The sequence below is a fragment of the Clarias gariepinus genome, chromosome 4 (assembly GCF_024256425.1).
Source record: "Clarias gariepinus isolate MV-2021 ecotype Netherlands chromosome 4, CGAR_prim_01v2, whole genome shotgun sequence".
Taxonomy (NCBI): domain Eukaryota; kingdom Metazoa; phylum Chordata; class Actinopteri; order Siluriformes; family Clariidae; genus Clarias; species Clarias gariepinus.
In genome coordinates this window covers 9891347-9911349 of record NC_071103.1, presented here as the reverse complement: position 1 = coordinate 9911349, position 20003 = coordinate 9891347, and the positions used below count along the sequence as shown (strand labels likewise).

The window sequence follows — 20003 nt, the reverse complement described above, 5'->3', positions numbered from 1 at the left end:
GAAATTTGAGAAAGATAAAGGGATTTTTTTTTTTTAAAAAGCTACTTCATGTAGCAGTCTGCTGAAAATAAAGCGTGCATGTTTGAGTGTGTACACGCATGCATGTTAACATTCGGAGATTTTTGTTTCATCCATAAATGTACAAAATGTATTTGCATGGCCGCTTCAAGCTGTCACCAAGATGGAGTGAAGGATGAAAGGGAAAGAGACACATCTCTGTAGTGGAATTAAAAAAGAGGGAGAAACAGAGAAAGCAAGAGAGAGAGAGAGAGATGGATGGCAGATGGATGAGTGTAAGACACACAAAGAAGTGACAGGTAGATCACGAGAGAGCAAGGGAGCCAAAGAAGGACAGAAATAGACTGCAAAAGAGTCAACGTATTGGGTGTAGGCAAAGACAGGGCCAAGCGACAAAGAATAACACACACACACACACACATACACACACACACACACACACACACACACACACACATACAGAAAGCTCTTCTGATATGCATGTGACTGAGATAGGCAAAAACATAAAAGAGGAAAAGACAGAGGGATTCCCCAATGACACCTCATCTCTCTCTCTGTCTTTCCTTCTCCCTCTCTTTTTCTCTCCATCCACTTTTCTTCTCTTCCCTCCTTTTCTACCAATAAATCATTTTGACTTCTCTTTAACCAACTCATTCCCAGCAGACAGGCGAGGAAACCGAAACGATCCCTCTTCCTCGCTTCCTCTCTCCGTCTCTCTCTCTGCATCCCTTCATAAAAACAGCATCACCACAGCAACATGCCCTGAGGTGACACAAGAGACAACAAGCCATCCTCAATGCAAAAATATAATGATGGGTAGTGCGTGTGTGCGCGCGCGCGTGTGTGTGTGTGCACGCTCCATCCTTATCACAGGTGCATTAACCATCAATTCTACACCCCTGCATGCAGATGAGTTGAAGAGCGCAGAGAGGAGAGAATCAATTTACTCGCCTAAGAGGATTTCCCATAATCACACTGTATTACACCAGACTTACCCATGCTGGAGGGGTGCGGGGATGGGGTGTGTGTTCTAAAACCGCACAGAACATTTGGGTTGAAAATCATCACGCTTTCATACCGCTTTATCCTCTATACAGTGTCGCGGGGGGCCTGGAGCCTATCCCAGGAGACTTGGGGCACGAACTGGGGTACACCCTGGACCCTGGAAACCCGGAGGAAACCCACCAAGCGCGGGGAGAACATGCAAACTCTATGCACAAAGACCTCGAGACGGAAATCGAACCCAGACTTGGAGGTGCAAGGCAAAAGTGAAAACCAATACGCTACTGTGCCACCTGCAAAATCATCAATTTTGGACATAGTAAAGATGCTAGAAGCAGAGGAGAGAGGATGTAGGATAGTAGGATGTAGAGTGCCCAAAGCTCAAAAAGATGGAGATTAAAGGAAAGTTGTCCCAAATAGCTGTGGTTGCCATTGGTTACACTGGAGCCTATATGAATATCTAGTTCTAATTTGATGTAGTCTTGTGTGATTTGGGACACAGCCTGTCCTCTTGTCTTGTCTTGTCTTGTCTTTAAGGTAGCTGATGCTGAAGAACGTGGGGGCTGTTTATAGCGAGCTGGGGGGCGGGGCTACGAGACGCATGAGAACAGCCTACCGAATCGCGAGAGACACAAAGAGAGAGAGAGAGAGAGAGAGAACTTGAGGCTAGTTGATGCTCGGGCCGGTTGGAGGGAGGGAGGCGAATAAAACTCGCTTGAGGACCTGTTCTCATCACATATCCGTTAAACGTGCGGTGGAGAACATCACATCAGAACCTAAGAATAATAATAACAAAAGAAAAAAAGATCAAAGAAATAAAGACGCGATATTGAAACAGAGTTACCGGAGTCTCTTCGCATCTTCGTCTTTGTTCCCTCGGCTCGTGCTCGCGCGCGCGCGCGCAGCGTCCACTCTCCTGCACTGTCCTCCGAGAGGACACTTTTTTTCTTATCAATGTCACGCATCCGGTCAGCGTAACCTCCTCCTCCTCCTTCTCCTCCTCCATCCCGACACGTTGCGTGCACGCCGGGGGGTCTCAGCTCTCCCTCTCTCAGCTCTCCCTCTCTCCCTCTCTCTCTCTGCGGCGCAGGATTGCTTTCAAGGGAAAAGGAAAGAAGACATGGGGACGCGGTGCTCGCCGTGGATTCTGAGTCGCACCCCGCATGCACAGCCCGCGTGCATCGCAGTTTGAGTACGGTTGCTGTCCTATTGTCATTATTTTTTTGCGTTTTCTTTTTTTTTCTTTCTTTCTTTCTTCCCGCGACCGGGATGGTGGTGGTGGTGTCAGTGCTCTGAGTGACGGGACCCGCAGAGACGGACCGGACAGCGCGCAAACGCACGCACGCACACACACACACACACGCACACAGAAAAACAGAGAAAGAGACGGGTCGAATAAGCAGGGATTATGGCGCTCGCCGCGCTCGCGCTCTTTCTGCTCGCGCTCACCTGTGCGAACTTTTACCTGGCGCGCGCGAGCCGGCACGCGGTGCACTGGAACAGCTCCAACATCCAGTAAGTACTCTGCCTTTAAACCAGCGGGCTGTACGACATGTCTCACTGTAAATCACATGTTATTTATTTGTTTATTTATTCATTCATTCATTCAATAGGAGAACTATTCCTTTAGTGTAAAAAATAGTGTTTTTATAATAATAATAATAATAATAATAATAATATAGCCTAAGATTAGGACTTGTGAAAATAAGCTATGGGTTACATTAGCTGTGTGGCTAATATTATATACACTTCACCCCAAACAGGTGTGCGGTTACTCTCTCTCTCTCTCTCTCTCTCTCTCTCTTTATGTCTTAACCATAAATATTAAAAATGTTTTAAAGTAAACACTTAGCTTGCTAATATTTTTAGTTAGAACTGTTAATATTTATAAACATTAGAAACACTTTACCAAACCACAGTGCATAGTGGACTGTGTAGCCTGTTAATATGCTTGTATTTGTGTGTGTGTGTGTGTGTGTGTGTTTATTTGTGCAAGCATTTATGATACATTAGCTCATTAAAAAAAAAGGTGTGTAGCAGGTTGAGTGATGAATACACTGAATCTTATCATGTCAGTAGTAGTAATGGATCTATATGTTATTTTGACTAAAGTCAATGCTAAATTCACCACATAACTTTCTTCTATTACCGATTAGACAGGACTGAGGAGTGCACGGTACACCAGTGTAACTCATTTATGCTGTTACTGCCTAATTAAAAAAAAAAGAAGCTTTTTCCTGCTTCTATATCTACTGAAGTAGAAGGCTTTGAATGTTTTAACTCTACATCATTGTACAGTACATAATTGTGTGAACTTTGACCAGATACCAAACCACACACACACACTCCACAATTTTAATAATAGTCTGCTTATTACCATGATATCAGGGAGTGCAGTTAGGATAAGTTTTTATATTTCAGTCTTGTGGCCCTGGCCTGTTATCCGGTTGAAGCCTACGCAGTGGCCTTCGGAGGGGCGAAGGTGAAAGACCGACGGCAGCTATTTGCAAGATCATTCCAGACTTGAACTTGAGAAAAGCAAAGTAGTTATTACCTCCTAATGTGCCCTTGAATTTCCTTGGTATTATTTCAAATGGAAAAACAGCAGGGATAACTACTGAGGCCACCTCTAACCATAGGTCAAGTAAAAAAAAAAAATATGAGCACTAAAATGAATAAGTGTCTCATATAACTTTCGTACAGGTTTCGTATATTTGTCATGATCAAAGAGTAGCATGCAAAAGCTTGTAAATGTATTTGCAGACGTCTACAGGAAAATCTAAAGCCCATGCACAATTTGAACATTTAATGTTCTAATAATCCCATGGAAACTAGATAGCGGATGGTGTTAAAATCATTGTTTTTTAAAAACAAACAAACTTAAAAAAATAAATAATGTACCTGTTTTGTTTTAAAGTCTCTAATCAGTTTGTCTGATTAAAAAAAAAATATATAGAGAGATATTTATTTATTTATTTTCCCCCCGGGCTACAATAATCTCGGGCTGCAGAGGACGGTTGTGTAGCAAAGTTTTTGCTAGTCAAATCATTTATTTATTTATTTTTATTATGTTACTAATAGAGCACAGGCTGCATGTGATTGACCTACCCACCCACGCTATTTACAAACTTACATTTGTAAATATAAAAAAAATATTTTATCAGGAATTAGCGAATGCACTGAATCAAACTAGTAGTTTTGTATTTGTATTTTTTTTTTTTGTCCCTATCTATGACACTGACAGAGAACTTCGGCTTTGTAGCAAAATCTGAAGTTTGACGCTCTGTTACGGGTATAAAATCAAATATCTTATTGATCAATGTAGTTGTCCCTAAAAAGTACACTTCCCAGCCCCCCAAAAATTGTGCTCACTAATATTTCATTGGACCGCCTTTTGTTTTGATTACGCCCGTGGCATCGTTTTGACAAGCTTATGCAATGTCGCAACATTTATTTTATTTCATAGTCGCATTACGTTCTTCCAAATCCTAGATCTTTTATTGCTGATTGTAGAGTCAGATCGCTGCGTAAAATCTTCTCCAGCACATCCAAAGATTCTCAGTGGGTTTAAGGTCTGGACTCCATGTGTGAAAATGATGTCTCATGCTCTCTGAACCATTCTTCCACAAAAATTTACAATTTCAGAATTTTCAGCCTGAACAACAGGGGACCATGATGTGTTCGCACCATGGACATTTCTTGTCTAAACGCTTCACAATGAAGAATGGTCTCAGCCTTAGCATGAATAAACGCAGATACTAAACGGGTGCTGGCCTGATGCCAGGCCACACTTACCACGCTCATCCACTCCACACACCACCGTGAAATGAACCGGCCTGACAAAACACAACCACAACTCAACATTTAGCTCATATTTCAGGTACGATGCTGACCAGGACATGGAAATTACTTACTAAAAAGTCACCAAAGCATTCAGTATGGTCGAATTGCATTCTGTGTCGATTCCAAACGCTGTGAAAGCCTTAAACATGTCCCTGGCCCATGTCCCAGCGCCATAACCAACATCTTCGTCTCTGAAGTGAAGCGCAAGTACTTAAACAAATACTTAAAACATATAGTTTTGTTTTAGTTTTAGTGCTGATTTTGTTTATCAAATAAAATCTGTGTGTCAGATTGCAAGACTTAGATGTGACACAGGATCTCCAAGCTCTAAAGTACTTCTCTTCTGATCCTACCTCTCTCTCTTTCTCTCTCTCTCTCAGTCCCTTTTTCTTTAGCACACTGCTACTCCCTGGGAGTCTCCGTCTGTCTCCTCTCCTCTCTGTTCCCCTTCTTTCCTCTTCAGCCGTTTTTCACCGTGACCCCAATGTGTTAGCAGTGTGTCACCATTCCACGATTCCGTCTCTCTCCTTCACTTTTCTTTCTCTCTCTCTGTCATACACACACACACACACACACACACACACACACACACGACATTCAGACAAGTTGAAATGACTTTACGCCCAGAATATATGTGATAGACTACTTAACTCACAATTCCGAGTTAAACATAGTTGTGTCTTGGTTTCTTTCCTAAAAGTCTAGGAGATCATGCAGATCTTTGCCCTAGTTTGCAGGTGGTGCTGGCCACACCGTTAATGTAGTAGCCCGGGGCGGGATACAAATTTAGAGGAAATCACGATCAAATTAAATACATATGCTCCAGCTGAGCAGAGGGGCCGTGCCATGGGATCAGAGGGACTCTTACTTAATATCTTTCCTCCCTTCACAGCCCAGAGCATAGATATTGACGTAAAAAGGGTACACTTTTAACTTTTATAAAATGTGTACCATGTTTCAGACTAAGTCACTAACCCAGATTTATTTGTTTGTGTTTTATTTTCATCGCCAGTTATAAGTAAAATTCATGCAGTTAAACATTTTTTAAAAAGTTTTTTTAAATGTTTAGCTGTATTTCTGTATTTTATACTGTTTTTTTTGTCACGTAGCACTGTCAGGCATAAGCCCAATAAAACCTTGTCAGAATTGAATTGTAGTCCTTAAATCCCAAAGCATTTTCAGACATTTTACTACTGTATGTGTTAATAAATATATAGGGATCAGGATTGTGCAGTAGAGAGTGACATATTTATTTTTTCAGCACAACCTAGTCATTATTCATAGCCATAGTCAGAATTTTTAACCAACTATACAAAGGTGACTGAGCAAACAAATTAAAAATGGGTCACACATGCAAAGTTACAGCACAGGTACATATAATCACATGTTTCTTATGCTTGTTTTTGGTTGTTTCAGTGACCCAAAATAATAATATTTGCATTTTGACATTTTTGCGATGTCATTCCTACATTCTGGTAGCGGAAAAATGTAAGCGTTTAAAAAGTATGATAACTTTGGTCCTACCCGACATATACGGAAAAAACGAAATGTACAGTCTGATGTTTGAAGCCCTCCATCAACACACACTGGTAGGATGTCCGTGTAAGCAGTTATCTTTTATTTTTTTATTAATGCTTATTGATGCTCATTGATTAATGCTGTGTTGCCGGCACAAATCCATGCCGTTTGAGTTTAAATGGTTAAATTGTAAAGATTTTCAATGGCAAATCCTAATCGATTATAGTTATTGATATCGCGTATCGTCCGGAGCCAAGATCTCAAATTAAAATTAGCAAAAGGAGTAATTTGAGTTTTGTTGCATTCCTCACAATTATCATGTACGCTACACTCTCTTCTAGGCACAGAAGTGCGGTATTCAAGCATACTGTACATCTTTACGTTTAGAAAGTGCCATAGAAAGAGCATGGACATTGGGTGAAGGACAGAACTGTTAACATTTAGCTACTGTATATTTTGCTCTGTCTTTTAATTTTAATGTTAATACTCAGCATACGGTACACTACATGTAACAGGGAATTTTAAGCTAGTTATTATTAAGTGCTAAAGTAATTACAAAAACTGCAGAAAAAATGTAAAGGTTTAATATTGTATTATCTTGTAATCAGGGCTATTCATACTTTTTCGCTCGAAGGTCCACATCTGATTTTTATTCCAGGCAAGAGGTACAGAACATCATCTTTACCTAACAATCTAGTTCCCCAAGGGTGCGTTTGTAAATTCAAACCTTCTTAATGTGAATGAACACCTTCTATAGTTAGAAAAATCATCCTAGAGAAAAAGACACAGGTTCTGGGTCTGCAAAATTAGGGAATTCTCTGGAGTGCCGTGTGAACTAAGAAGCACATCACACAACAATCTCCCCAGCATGACATGACAACAAAATATTCTAGCATGTGGAGGTCAGTGACCTTTGATATAAACATTATAATAGGCAAATAAGATAAATTATAAAGCTGTTAGTCATTAGCACAAGACGCATTACCTGAGCGGGGCCATCCATTTACCAGACGATATTTGGAGGGACGCGTTGTCCGTCCCTTCACTTCCTACGCATCTGTGTTTTAAATATATCCATTACTTGACAGTAACACTGGATACTGCAGCTGCCTTGCAGTCTAATTTTCCACCTTTAATCATTTTAAAGGAAAACTATTTGTTTTACAATTCCAGGTGTAAATTAACCACTAAAAGTGCAAATGATGTTCTGATAAATCCACCTCATAAATGACAAGAAGAAAGTGAGAGAGTACAGTTGACTACCCTTATTCCTCTTTAAAATAAACAGCATGTAAAGTAATAGCTTGTAGTACTGATTTATACATCAACAAAAAAAATCCAGCTTGGATTTAGTTTGCAAAACGTTGATGCTTTACAGCATCGGCTTGAGAATCTAATTAGAAGGAAACTTTGGACACAACTGAGCATGACTTTTTTTTTTTGCCTGTTTATTTTATTGTTCATTTCACTGATTTAACAGTAAACTTTACAACATGTAAAATTATAAATAAGAATTTATTTACAAATGCATTAAGTTGGGTTTGAACAAGGTGAAAATGACAAATACTACAAAACAGAACAGATTTCATTTTCAATTTATTCAGGGACTTTATTGTCATTTTGCATTGCACAACATTCAAATTGCATTGCGCGCTCTGAAAATAAAACATCGGTCACCTGTGTAGAAGACCATAGCGCTATCTACTAGGATTTTTCTTACTGCACTGGATTAACCACAGCAGGAATGCTTTTAGATTTTAGTCCTTTAGTGTAAAAAGGCATTTCTTTTTGTTTTTTTTTATGAGGTACAGTACATTTAGTCCAACACCTACACTGGGAAAAAAATGAGTCATGTATCAGCATATTTAAATTAAGAGGAGATTTTCCAGTCATGTAAAATATAAATTTAAATAAAAACAATTTTGTCAAGTACAGTACATAACCATACTGTATACATATGGAATATGCATTAAAATTGCTTATACGGCTGTCAATGACCTAAATATACTAAATATATAAATAATATTATTTAATACCAGGTAGCTGAATACAATCCAACTAAAGATTGAAAAGAATAATAAAAAAAATATATTAATGAAATGATTCAAATTCAAATTCAAATTCAAATTTTATTTGTCACATACACAAACATACACAGTACGAAATGTAGTGAAATGTATTATACGACTGCTATTGACCCTAAAAGAGAATTAAAGTTTACAAATAAGAAATAAATATAAATAAAAGAATACGATAAAAAATTTAATAAAAAAATTAAATTAAACTAGAAAAAAATAGAACTAAAAATAAAAATAGAAATATGATATGCATAAAAATAGAAATATACTGTACATAGAAATATGATGTGCATAAAAATAGAAATATACTGTACAAATTGAAATATACTGTACTGGTGTGCAAATATGCATAGAAGAAAGTGTCTTTGTGCAGAGGTTATTAAAGTGCTATACAAATAAAATCGAATTAAAATTGAAATATCTAAAAATATATGAATTACGCAGAATTTACAGAATATGCAAATTTAATTCGAACAAAAATCTTGGTTAAAATTGTGATGTGTTCAGGTTAAAGTTAGCCTAAACTGATTAAATGGCTCAGCTCTCTGCTCTCAGGGCTCATTGTCTCACCAATTCATTTCTATTTCTCACAGATGAAGCTTTACCGAGGAGAAAAAAATCCTGCCTTAACGTTCCACCTTCGCACTCTAGGATTGGCTCCAGTGTCACAGCAGTGGAGACCTAACCAATCATAGACGAAGCCAAATATATGCGATGGCTTCACTTAATGTTAGAATCATCCCAGTGCGGTCACTTGCACTTTTAACCACTTACACAGTAAAATATGTTAAAAATAATAAAAGCCTGGCAGTGCTGATCGGTCTCAATCTCAACTGATTTTTCTATTCATTCTATTCTATTCGTTTTTGATGCACAACTACTAGCTTTAGTGCTGTGGGTACTGTATATCTGATCTACTGTATATACTGTAAGATTTCAGTGTGTTAGCTGTTTACCGTTGTTTAAACCCACATCAAACATAAAAAAAAAACGTCAGCTCCCCTCCTCACGATGGAGGGTATTCTGTTTTACACAGATTGTGTGCCATCCCTGTCAGTACCCCTGATAATGGGTTAAAGGCATGACAAAGATGACTCCCGATTCTGCCTCAGTTTCTCCGCATACAGAACATTACAGTATGTTCACTCCCTGAACCAGCTGTGTGAATGTGGGCCTACTGAGACACAGAAGGGGCTAAAACTGAGCACAATGTGCAAGTACGGCTGAGCAATACACAAGAACTGTAGCATGACATGCTCTACAAAGAGCACAATACAAGAACCTGATAATAAGAAAATTGCAAATTTTTTACATTTTGCTTCATCTTATGAGCTTGAAAAATATTCCAATCAAATTACAGACACATCACGCTTTCTCAGTATGAAACTTTAATTTACTTTTGTTAACATGTTAACATTCTTATAAAGGCCCATTTTTTTACCATCTACAAGAGAACATGTCAAGGAACATATCGGTCATATCAAGGAACGAATAAAAAATAGACATTTGGGTAGGTTTACTGATTCGTTCAACGATTCAAACAGTAAAAATCATTATTATTTCTTAGACAGTCGAGCACAAATTACTATTACATGCATTAAAATACTTGAACCCTCCAGCTTTTACCTAAAAAACCCTGAATGTTACTCCCCTGACACCCTGAACATAAAAGGTGTGAATCTTGGACTCGACCAAAAGACTCATAAGGATGAGGAAAAGATAATGTTAAGCACCCACACACACACACACGACTTACACAATTTATAAATGTTTAACAATACACCCGAAAGGTAAGACAGAGCTTAAAAATTCATGACGAAAGGATGTGCTGATTCACACGCTGACCCGCTGAATGAGAGAAGAGCAAATCTTGGTTAAACACTGATTCGCTGAACGAGAGAAGCGTGGAGATCCGAGCAAAAGAATTCACTGACTCATGATCGTGCGATTTAGTGATGATTAAAAAATGCGGGCAGATAAACAAATTATGTGAATTTAAATAAAATCTCTAATTATAAAGTCATCTGTGAGAATGGAATTAGTGTAGCAGCAACTGAACTCGAAACGACTCGGTAACTGATATTGATTCATTCACTGAATCGCACATACAGAAACCAGATAGAAATATCTTCTGTACGGCTTGTTTTAGATGCATATGATGACTCTACATCACACTTAAAAAAGTAAGGATTATCAAATTCAAACACCAAGTTCTTTTTTTTTTTTTGTCTTTAACTTAAGGGAAGTGCATGTTGTTAAAATGCATGTAATGTAAACAAGAGTGGCTCATTAAGTTTCAGTGTAGTATACAGTTCATTAACAAATACAGTGTTAAGATGGAGAAGAAGCAGCGCTGCAGAAGCAGTTTCTTCTGTTATCTGCTCCGAGCACTCTGCATGATGGGACAGATTAGCGGAAAAAGTATCCAATCTGCATGCTTCATTTGTTTCACAAATGGAGCACATTATGCCGGTCTGCTTACTTATACTACATTTGTTCTTATTTCAGTTTGAACAGCACTAGACAGTTGTGTAGATGGAAGCCTACTGCCTGGAATAATACTTTACAAATGTATATGACTTGAAACATAACTAATGACAGTGATGATGCAACTGACACCGTCTCCGCTCGCGAATATTAACCAAATAAATGTGCACATCAAAATGATGTATTGCCGGAGTGCGCTTGAATTGCAGGCAGTTTTCAGACTCTCATTAATTCAGAAGGACTCAATGTCATTGGTTGCTGAATATAAGTAATCATGCGTCTTCTTTGCCTTGAGAAGAACATTTTATAAAGGAATGTCATTAGCTTTTTTTCAATCTGTTGTTCATCCCATTCAGATACATTGCAATAACCTAATGATGCTAGCTCTAATTATGCTAGGTCAGATAAGCCTCTGTGTGAAGTCTTGCTCTCACTGGAGACTGTAACTGTACTCTGCAACTGTGCATAACAGTATCCACCGTATTGAATGTTCAGAAGTATTATTAAAAAATAAAAAAATAAAATTGTTCATAAGAAAATTTGGATTTAGATCCGTACTTTCATATATTGCATTTCAGGTTCAGCTGAGAAGTAAATGCTTGTGTAACATCTGGCTTTCTTTACAAGACCTCACAGAGAAGCCAGCGCTAGTCTTCAATCTAAAGACGCGGCACAGTGGGCGCACAACAGGACGTGAAATTTAATTAGGCATAATTGACTTTAATAAGATGTCTACAGGATTATGTAGTTGCACTCTGCCGGATCAATGATAGCAGGGAAATTTCAGTCAAAAACCTCAGCAGGTAGAGAGCGAGGTCGATATTTCAGTAATGGAAGTCAGAAAGCATGCACTCACTCATCAAAATGCTAAATTCATCTCAGAGTTGTCGAGAGGCCTTGTTTAAAGAGCCGGACTGCTGTAAGTGATATAGCAGGAGGATTTGCGGGGAAGAGAAAAATGATTTGGCTTGAGACTTGATTAAGTTCCAGGTCGACACTTTTTGAAGCGATTTCTACGGCAAGCGAGGATGTAGAAATTAAACCAGCATTTCGGCACCAGAGTCAGTAATATTAGTATAAAAAATATGGGATTCGGCTTGGCAGCTGGTATTGACGAAATTTTCATTAAAAATCAAAAAACATAAAATCAACCTCAAGATGCTGGTGGTGACAATTAAAGGAAATATTAATTTAAAAAATGTATTAAATATAATGTTTAAGCTGAGATAAAGCGGCTGCTTAGCCAAACATCATGCTGTTGTTTTATTTAGTTTTGGTTCTTCGGGAACATTTGATAACTGTCATTTGTGATAAAGTTGATACAGAGATGCTAGGAGTGAAAGCAGACATACTGTAGTGTGTTTACAACGGTGACGGATAACACAGCTGAAGGCTTTTAAGGGTTGTCCACATACTGTGCACGGAGAAATTACTTGTGGTGTGGTTTTGGGACAGTCCAGGAGTAAACATAAACAAAATAAAATATTTGAGTCATTAGGAATTTGATGCAAAAATAAAATGAAATAACAGGAAATATGCTTTTAGTTTTTTTTTTGGAAGTTGTCTGGTGACTGTTGTTTCTGTGAATCGCTGAAACTTTTACAACTCTGAGACTGACTTTGTAGCATGAAAATGAGGAGAAGCCAGATAAATAAATAAATAAATAAATAAATAATAAAAAAAAAGGTAAGATTAAATGGTTTTCCTCTGTTCCTTTGAAATTTGTTAAACAAAAAAATTATAATAATTTATTCCAAATGTACTTTGAAATACAAAATAATAAAATAAAGAATGCAGCACTGAGAGCATAAATGAATAAATATATCATGAAATATTTCAACTATTACAGTAAATAATATTGAACTCGATATTAATATGATTAATATCTTACTCAATTGAATGATCACATTTGCCTCCTTTCTTTTCATTTTGAATTTATCCTAACACGTTTTCAAATTCATTAAAATATGTTTTAGAAGCCTGCATTTATTTCATTTCATAAGACACTTTGATTCCACAATGACACTTTTCTTTCACTCTGTTGTAAACTGTCAGTCAGCAACGATGGCACAGAGACTCACTGAGACTTCTCATATTAGCCTGGCTAATCCATTGCCGTTGAATTTTTATACATTTCTAGCTTAGCAATTCTGCTCGTAAAGATGTATGGCAAAGTTCTGCGCTGACTAAATTGATAGGCATGATGCTGTTTTTTTTGCGGAAAGTACCCATGAGGAAGTCTCCTTAATCACTGCTGTGGGACATCTTACTGTGGAAATTTTGGATTTAACACTCAACACATTTGTCAAAAGGAGAACGGTGTGTCCGAGAATGTTGCATGAGCAACCAGTCCTTATGTCCACATGCAGCATCGTGAAATATCGGAAGGCATCATAAAATTGAATAACATTAAAAAGAACATTATCATGAAAGTGGTCGGGGGTAGGCAAGAATGGCCCCTGAGTGACAGGGCTCCCTTAAACACTATGGGGACTGAAAAGGGTTGGCCCAGTATTTCAAGGAGCTAGAATCTAACAGCACCCCTGGACGTGATCTTTGAGTGAGAGAGATGGAACTCTCTCTCTCTCTCTCTTCTCTGTCAGTCCAGCTGTGAGCATTTGTGAGCTCGTATGTGAAATCACAATTTTTCCCAAGTTCGTTACTCCAAGTTTGTGGTGGAAAAGGGACGAATTAAAACATAATTAGCAAGAAAATGCGATTGGGAGAGGAGGAATAAAGAATAAAAAGTGACAGTTATAGTGAAAACAGGTATTATGAAAACTTATTGTAGAATAACGGGTTTGGTATAATTAATTTCTTGGTTTATTTCACGCTATATTAACTTATATTAGCTGCGCTTATTCATTTTATTATTTATATCATACAGTACTGCCCTTCCTTAAACAGTCGCATGTGCCACTTTGAGGATGTGTAAATGTGAATCACATTGTGTAGGACAAACAGAGATTATAAAGTGAAATGCATGAATTACAGCTGCTACTCCGTATTCATGCAGCATAAGAATGTTGTGCGTGCTTAATGTTATCTATATTCTATATGTGTGCTTTTTGTCGTTAAGTATATTCTAGTCATGATGACACACTCTTACCTCAGCTTGCCCTAGTTACACCATGCGCAGAGAAGCAGGAGAGAAAGAGAGAGAGAAAGAGAGAGAGCGAAGCATTGTGTCAGTGGATAACAGTGCTGTTATGTGTTTGTAAGTGAATAACCCTTATTTTTCATCCCTCGTTCATGCCATTTGTCCAATCAATAAGTAAACTACCGCAGTATTTCAACACAACGAGTAAGCATGGGTGCGAGCGCGATCCAGTGATTAAAGGTTTACCTGAAAAAGGCTCGGGAGTGGGTTATGAAAACCGCACACAAAGACCTAAAAAAGCCCGCACCTTTTCAGCTCTAATAGGAGCTCCGCCTGTCATTTTTCACTGAATGGAGGCTCTCCCTGCTCTCACTTCCTTCTCACTATTTGACAGCTATTATTCACACCACAGCACCATTTATTCCTTTCAGAGTTCTGTATCATGATTCTCAAAACACTGCGTGATAACAAGCTACAGTACGTCCCTACTTCCTCTCAGGTGTGCTTGTATCATGTCTGTCTCTCAATTAGTATGCTTTAATTCGGTCTTTACTTCAATTCTGACCAGGAAACGCTCCTGTGTGAGGGCTGCATCAGCTAGATTTCTGATTCACTTAATCATTTGCACACCATTGTTCAGAAAGCATTTGAATGTAAATCAGACTGTTACATGCATGTGGAACACAAAGAATCAGTACTATTGAGGACTAAATGAATTCATGTTTGTGCTGCTCATGTTTTTTTTCCCCTCTCCCTTGTATTTTCCTGACACTTTTGTGTCATCCTGACAAATGAGAATGATTAGCTTAAACAACAGCAGAAGGTCAGAAAAATTTTAGAACTGATGAGCTTTTGAAAGCACTAGACAGCTTTAAGATAAAAACACACACGCACACACACACACACACACACACACACACACACACACACACACACATATACTGGTACCATTAAGTCAATTTGCAGTGTGTAAAGCCTGCAAAGCAGAAAGAACATGTTCCTCTAAATACACTGATCTTTTAAGACATCTTGTAAGAGTCTATTGACCCTTTTTTGAACAAACATCATAGAAGCAATCATCGATTGCTTTTAAATTTCTATCGTTTGGGTCACATGGCCCCGACGAGCAAAAACAAGATAAAATTAACTCAAGGTTCGGTGCTTAATTATAAATTCGAAATAGCGATAGGTTGAAGGTTAACATTTGAACTCCAAGTTCTCTTACACCACAACAATTTTCAAAATCAATTTATGGTTACATTTGATTTGTTTAATGCAATCGCTTACATTTTAAAAGGTACAAACAGCCTGGTTTTTTTCTCTCACTTGACATTAAGAAGACAAACACACCGACCTTGTGTTACCATGACACCAGAATCTCCTGAAATCTCCCCCCATAGACCTTTAACAAAATGTTAAATAAACACTTTATATATATATATATATATATATATATATATATATATATATATATATATATAAGGGTCACTATATCTATAATGCTATCATTTTTTTCTGTTAAATAACATGTATTTAAGAGTTTTATTTTTAGTCGCAAGTAAAACCCAAGTGAATGAGTGTGACATGATAATGTATTTAACACATTAAAATACATCAGGGATGAATTTTACCTTACTTTTGCCCTCCAAAATCAGAAACCTAATAGAAAATTAAGCCAATAAGATTTGATAACTCGTCAGCACTGAAGTATAAGTCAGGAATAACACACGACATATGCAGCCTATGCTATTACCATGCCAGAGTTGGTTACATACCTACTGTATAAGTGCAGGGCCAGGAGTGTGTTACCATTACAGTACATCAACTTGCCTGTGATTACAATGATTAAATATAGTTGCAATCATCGATGAGCACACCCAAGCACCCTGCGCCATCGCCACCTAGGCACACCAAAAAGACACAGTTGGCACATGCATTTAAATTAGAAATCCATAGCATTATGACATAATAAAAAATAAAAAAATGGCGAATTTTATGTTAAGACCTCCAAAATGCACCAGATGCTGGGAAAAAAAGCATCACAAGGAACATGATGTCACTCAAAATAATGTCCCACAGAAAGTTATTAACCACTTTTCAGCATAAGTTTAAGGCATCATCACAGCTGACCCGTTTAAGAAATCAAAAATCCCTTTGCAATTTTGCATCCTCAATGTCTTTAGATTACATCGCTGATGATCATATAAATGCCCTAGGAAGAGTGTATTAAATTCTAATGGGTGCGCTTTGCAAACGACAGAAAATAACTCACTTCCTGTTGAGTTAAGCCCATGACATGCACTGTAAAATTTGTTTAGCTCAATGAGCTCTAAATGTGTACCGGGTTTCACATGCATATGTGCAAGTGTGTATGAGCTATGCAGCAAAATCTAAATCTTGTGTGAGGCCCCCGAGCAACACCAGGGGCCCAGACTCTCAGGTGTCCTAATGGCAGCAGATTTCTGACAATTTTCATGAGTTTTGAGCATGTTAAAACCCCCAAAATGCCCCAAATGGTGGAAAAATATTTCCTTAGGAAAACAATAGGCCCCTTCACACACTATGAAGACATTGGGCTGATGCCGTAGTGCTTGGGCCCTAATTTATCAATGAATGACACATTTCGCAATTGCATTGTTTAGCATTGTCGCCTCACAGCTCCAGGTTTGGGGGATCGAATCTCACCTCTGGTCTGTGTGCGTGGACCAGTGTGCATATTCTCCCTGTGCCTGGTGTGTTTCTTCTGGTTTGTTACCACATTCCAAAAACATGCACTAGCGGTTTTAAATCGATCATAGTGTATGAATAGGTGTGTGAGTGTGAGTACAATGAGCCGTCATCCCATCCCTCGAATTACCTCGGAGATACTCCAGACCCTACATGACCTTACAAAGAATAAACACTATAGCTGATGCATGGATGGATGGATGAATGGATGGAGGGACAGTTTGCATTTCAACAGTTTATAGTTAAGAATTTTATTTTGTGACACATCTTAAAGACAAGTCAGTTCTTATTAACTTTTACATTATAGCAATGATAAACAGCTGTTAACTAACCTGCATAAATCGCTTTCTTTCAAAAAACAAAACTAATTTTAATGAGAAACCCGAAAGTGTAAGGTCCCTCGTGAAGACTTGGTGGGATATTTTGTTTAGCACACTGACACTTGAGTCTCTCTCCATGGGTGTTTAATAAATCTTCTAATAAGTCTCCTAATCGTCCATGATACAAGTACTGCACCTGTGAACAAACTGATACTATAGAAACATTAAAGTAAATAAAGACATGAATATATATATATATATATATAAACCTGGTTTTATGCTGGAACTACTGTAAGCCGCTCTTGTGTTAAAAAAAATAATTCACTTTTAGACTAATTCAATTTGCCAATTCTACATCGCTGTGGTATAAAGACATCTAAATAAGTAATTATATTTAATCGTAAGAGAAAAAAAAAACATTCAGGAGAATGTATAAAAGACTACTTTTATGTTCATACGCAAGGCAGCAGACAAAAAAGGGCACCGGGTGAGATGAAGACAGCAGAGGTCAAGCCATTAACGTCTTGTTACGAGTGCGTTTGAGACTGGCATAATAACAGATGTGTGTGATTGAGGTAGCATGGAAATTCTTCATATCTCTGCACTAATGTGTTCTCGTGAAGCTGAAGATGTTACAAATTAGCAGCTAGACGTCACGATCGTATTTTGTCCTGCTCTAGGTTGAGTTTGCATACCTAGGTATGTTTGGTTTGAAGCAGTTGCTTTTGTGGAGGTAGGATCCATAGCTGGTAGGGGTTGAGGTGATTGTTTGGTTTAATGAGCTCTTCTTCCTGATGGCAGCATTATCCAGATGCTGTGCAGGATACGAGCGCTTTATTACCCACAGCAATCCAATTACTCCCCCTCTCCGTGCTTGGAGGCACAGCAGTGTTAAAACTGCCTTGGGCATTAACTCAGGGGTGCGGTACATAAGCAGGAGCGCACGTGTGTGTGTGTGTGTGTGTGTGCATAAGATGGAGAGAGAGAGAGAGAGACAGTGAACGAGTGTGTTGTTCTAAATCCAAACAGCTTTGTTTTGTACAGTGCAGATTTGGTGTAAACAAGAAGAGGTTTGTTGGCCATGAAGCAGACAAAAAAACAAAACAAAGGAACCGGACCACACTCTGCTCATTCATCTTCTCTGAGGTTTATAGCAGAGAGAGCATCTTTTCTATACACACACACAGACACACCACACAGCACACACATACACATATTTCTGACAATTACCGAGTGCTGGGCAGTCCGTGATGCTAACACCGCTACATTCTCGCTTCACTGATGCAAGACCCTGAGTAAATAGACGTAAAACACAGGTGAATAAATACATACGAATAACCTGCTGATTTCCTTTGTCTCTTATTCTTAAACACACACACTCACACACACATAATTTCGATACGGCATTTGTTGATCCAACTACTTATAGGCATGCCACCAACCAGGAAGGAAACTGTATATGTGCATGTGTGTGTGTGTGTGTGTGTGAAAGAGAGAGAGAGTAAATTCCTTTGTGTGTCTGTGTTTTGGTTTATTATGAGATAAACACTCAGCTTGAGAAAGCCTTCCTGTTGCATCGTGGCCTCCGAAAAAAAGAGTTAAGATAAAGAATGATGGTGAGAGATGGAGAGCGGTCCGAGTAATTGAGGGGTTTGACTGCACGGCGCTGCAGCACTCAGCTTCCGGCCACTGAGCTTTCGCAGAAATCAGAAAACAGAAAAACAACAGACGTTGACATGATGCCACCAGCAGCGTCCAAACACAAAGCTCTTGCCATCACTCCTGCTATTCCCAGAGACACATGATAAACAGATTCACAGAACTAAATACAGTAATGCAGAACTGAAAAAAAAAAAAAACACTCAGCTTGTCATTTGTTGGAGCCCAGCTTTCAGAGAAGGCAGCATTTCTTGGCCAACTTTATAAGCAAGATAAGGACTGTCCAGATTGGAAGGAATATGCCTAGTATGATTCCTTATTTTTATCTAATTTTTATTTCATCACATCTTGCCCCTAAATTGATCTTGCCCAAATACCACCCAGGTACCAGTTACAACCTGCGGTGGTTAAAGTCACTATCTGCCCTCTTTCGCATACATAAGCTCACAAATGCCTGAGATTGTCAGAGGTAATTTATGCCAACCATTCCATCTGGACAAACCCTCCATGACGTCACCCATCGGTTTCCTGAAAAGCTTTTTTTTTTTTTTTTTTACAGGGAGCTCTTGTTGTCGCCATTTTGATAGACCCCAGTTAATCCATAAAAAGGGCAAATGAGAGAACAAACAAAGCCTGGCTATTGGTTGGAACATGACTATCCTACCTCAGTTAATAGCTAGCAATAATATTAAGGAGACTAATATCAATTTATATACTCGCGTTACTTTGCATTAGATTGAGCTCCGTCCTCCATCTTCTACACGTCGTCCTGTGTCAACTCCTACATTTCCTGCTGTGAGTTATACTACAACAATTCCAGTTAGTTAGTTATTTAAAGTGATACACTGCAGACAGCTGTTTGATAAGCCACATCCACAATTTGCATTTTTTTCTTTTTGCCTTAATGTAATTTTAACTGATGATTTACATAAAAATTCACCTCCTATACAGTTGTCATGAATGGGAAATCTAGCTTTGGTGACCAAAACTTTTAAAAGTTGGGCATTTTAACAGGGGGGTCTATGGGGAGTGACTCACTTTTGGAGCCTAGTGGTAATTTGAGGAACTGCATGTTTTGGCACTTCGACTTCGACTCCAGAACCAGAGGATGCCCCTTGATCCCACCCAAAGATAGGCTCAGTTTCACTCTCTCAGGCACCACAGAAGACTGTAGCATTTCCATATTTTGGCCGGGTGAGAATACAGCCGAAATCATATCTACCGTACTCCTACACATTTACATTTACGGCA

The 20003-nt window shown here is 38.4% G+C and overlaps 1 protein-coding gene across 2 annotated transcripts in view; it reads left to right on the top strand.

Moving 5' to 3' along the window:
• The first annotated feature begins 1679 nt into the window (after positions 1-1679).
• The window catches only part of efna3b (ephrin-A3b), a 111294-nt gene continuing 92970 nt past the window's right edge, over positions 1680-20003 (top strand). For both annotated transcript variants that reach the window (XM_053493737.1, XM_053493736.1), the window contains exon 1: positions 1680-2535. In XM_053493737.1, the coding sequence (XP_053349712.1) occupies positions 2429-2535 (107 nt within the window). In that variant the 5' untranslated portion in view covers positions 1680-2428. The remainder of the gene's footprint in view (positions 2536-20003) is intronic.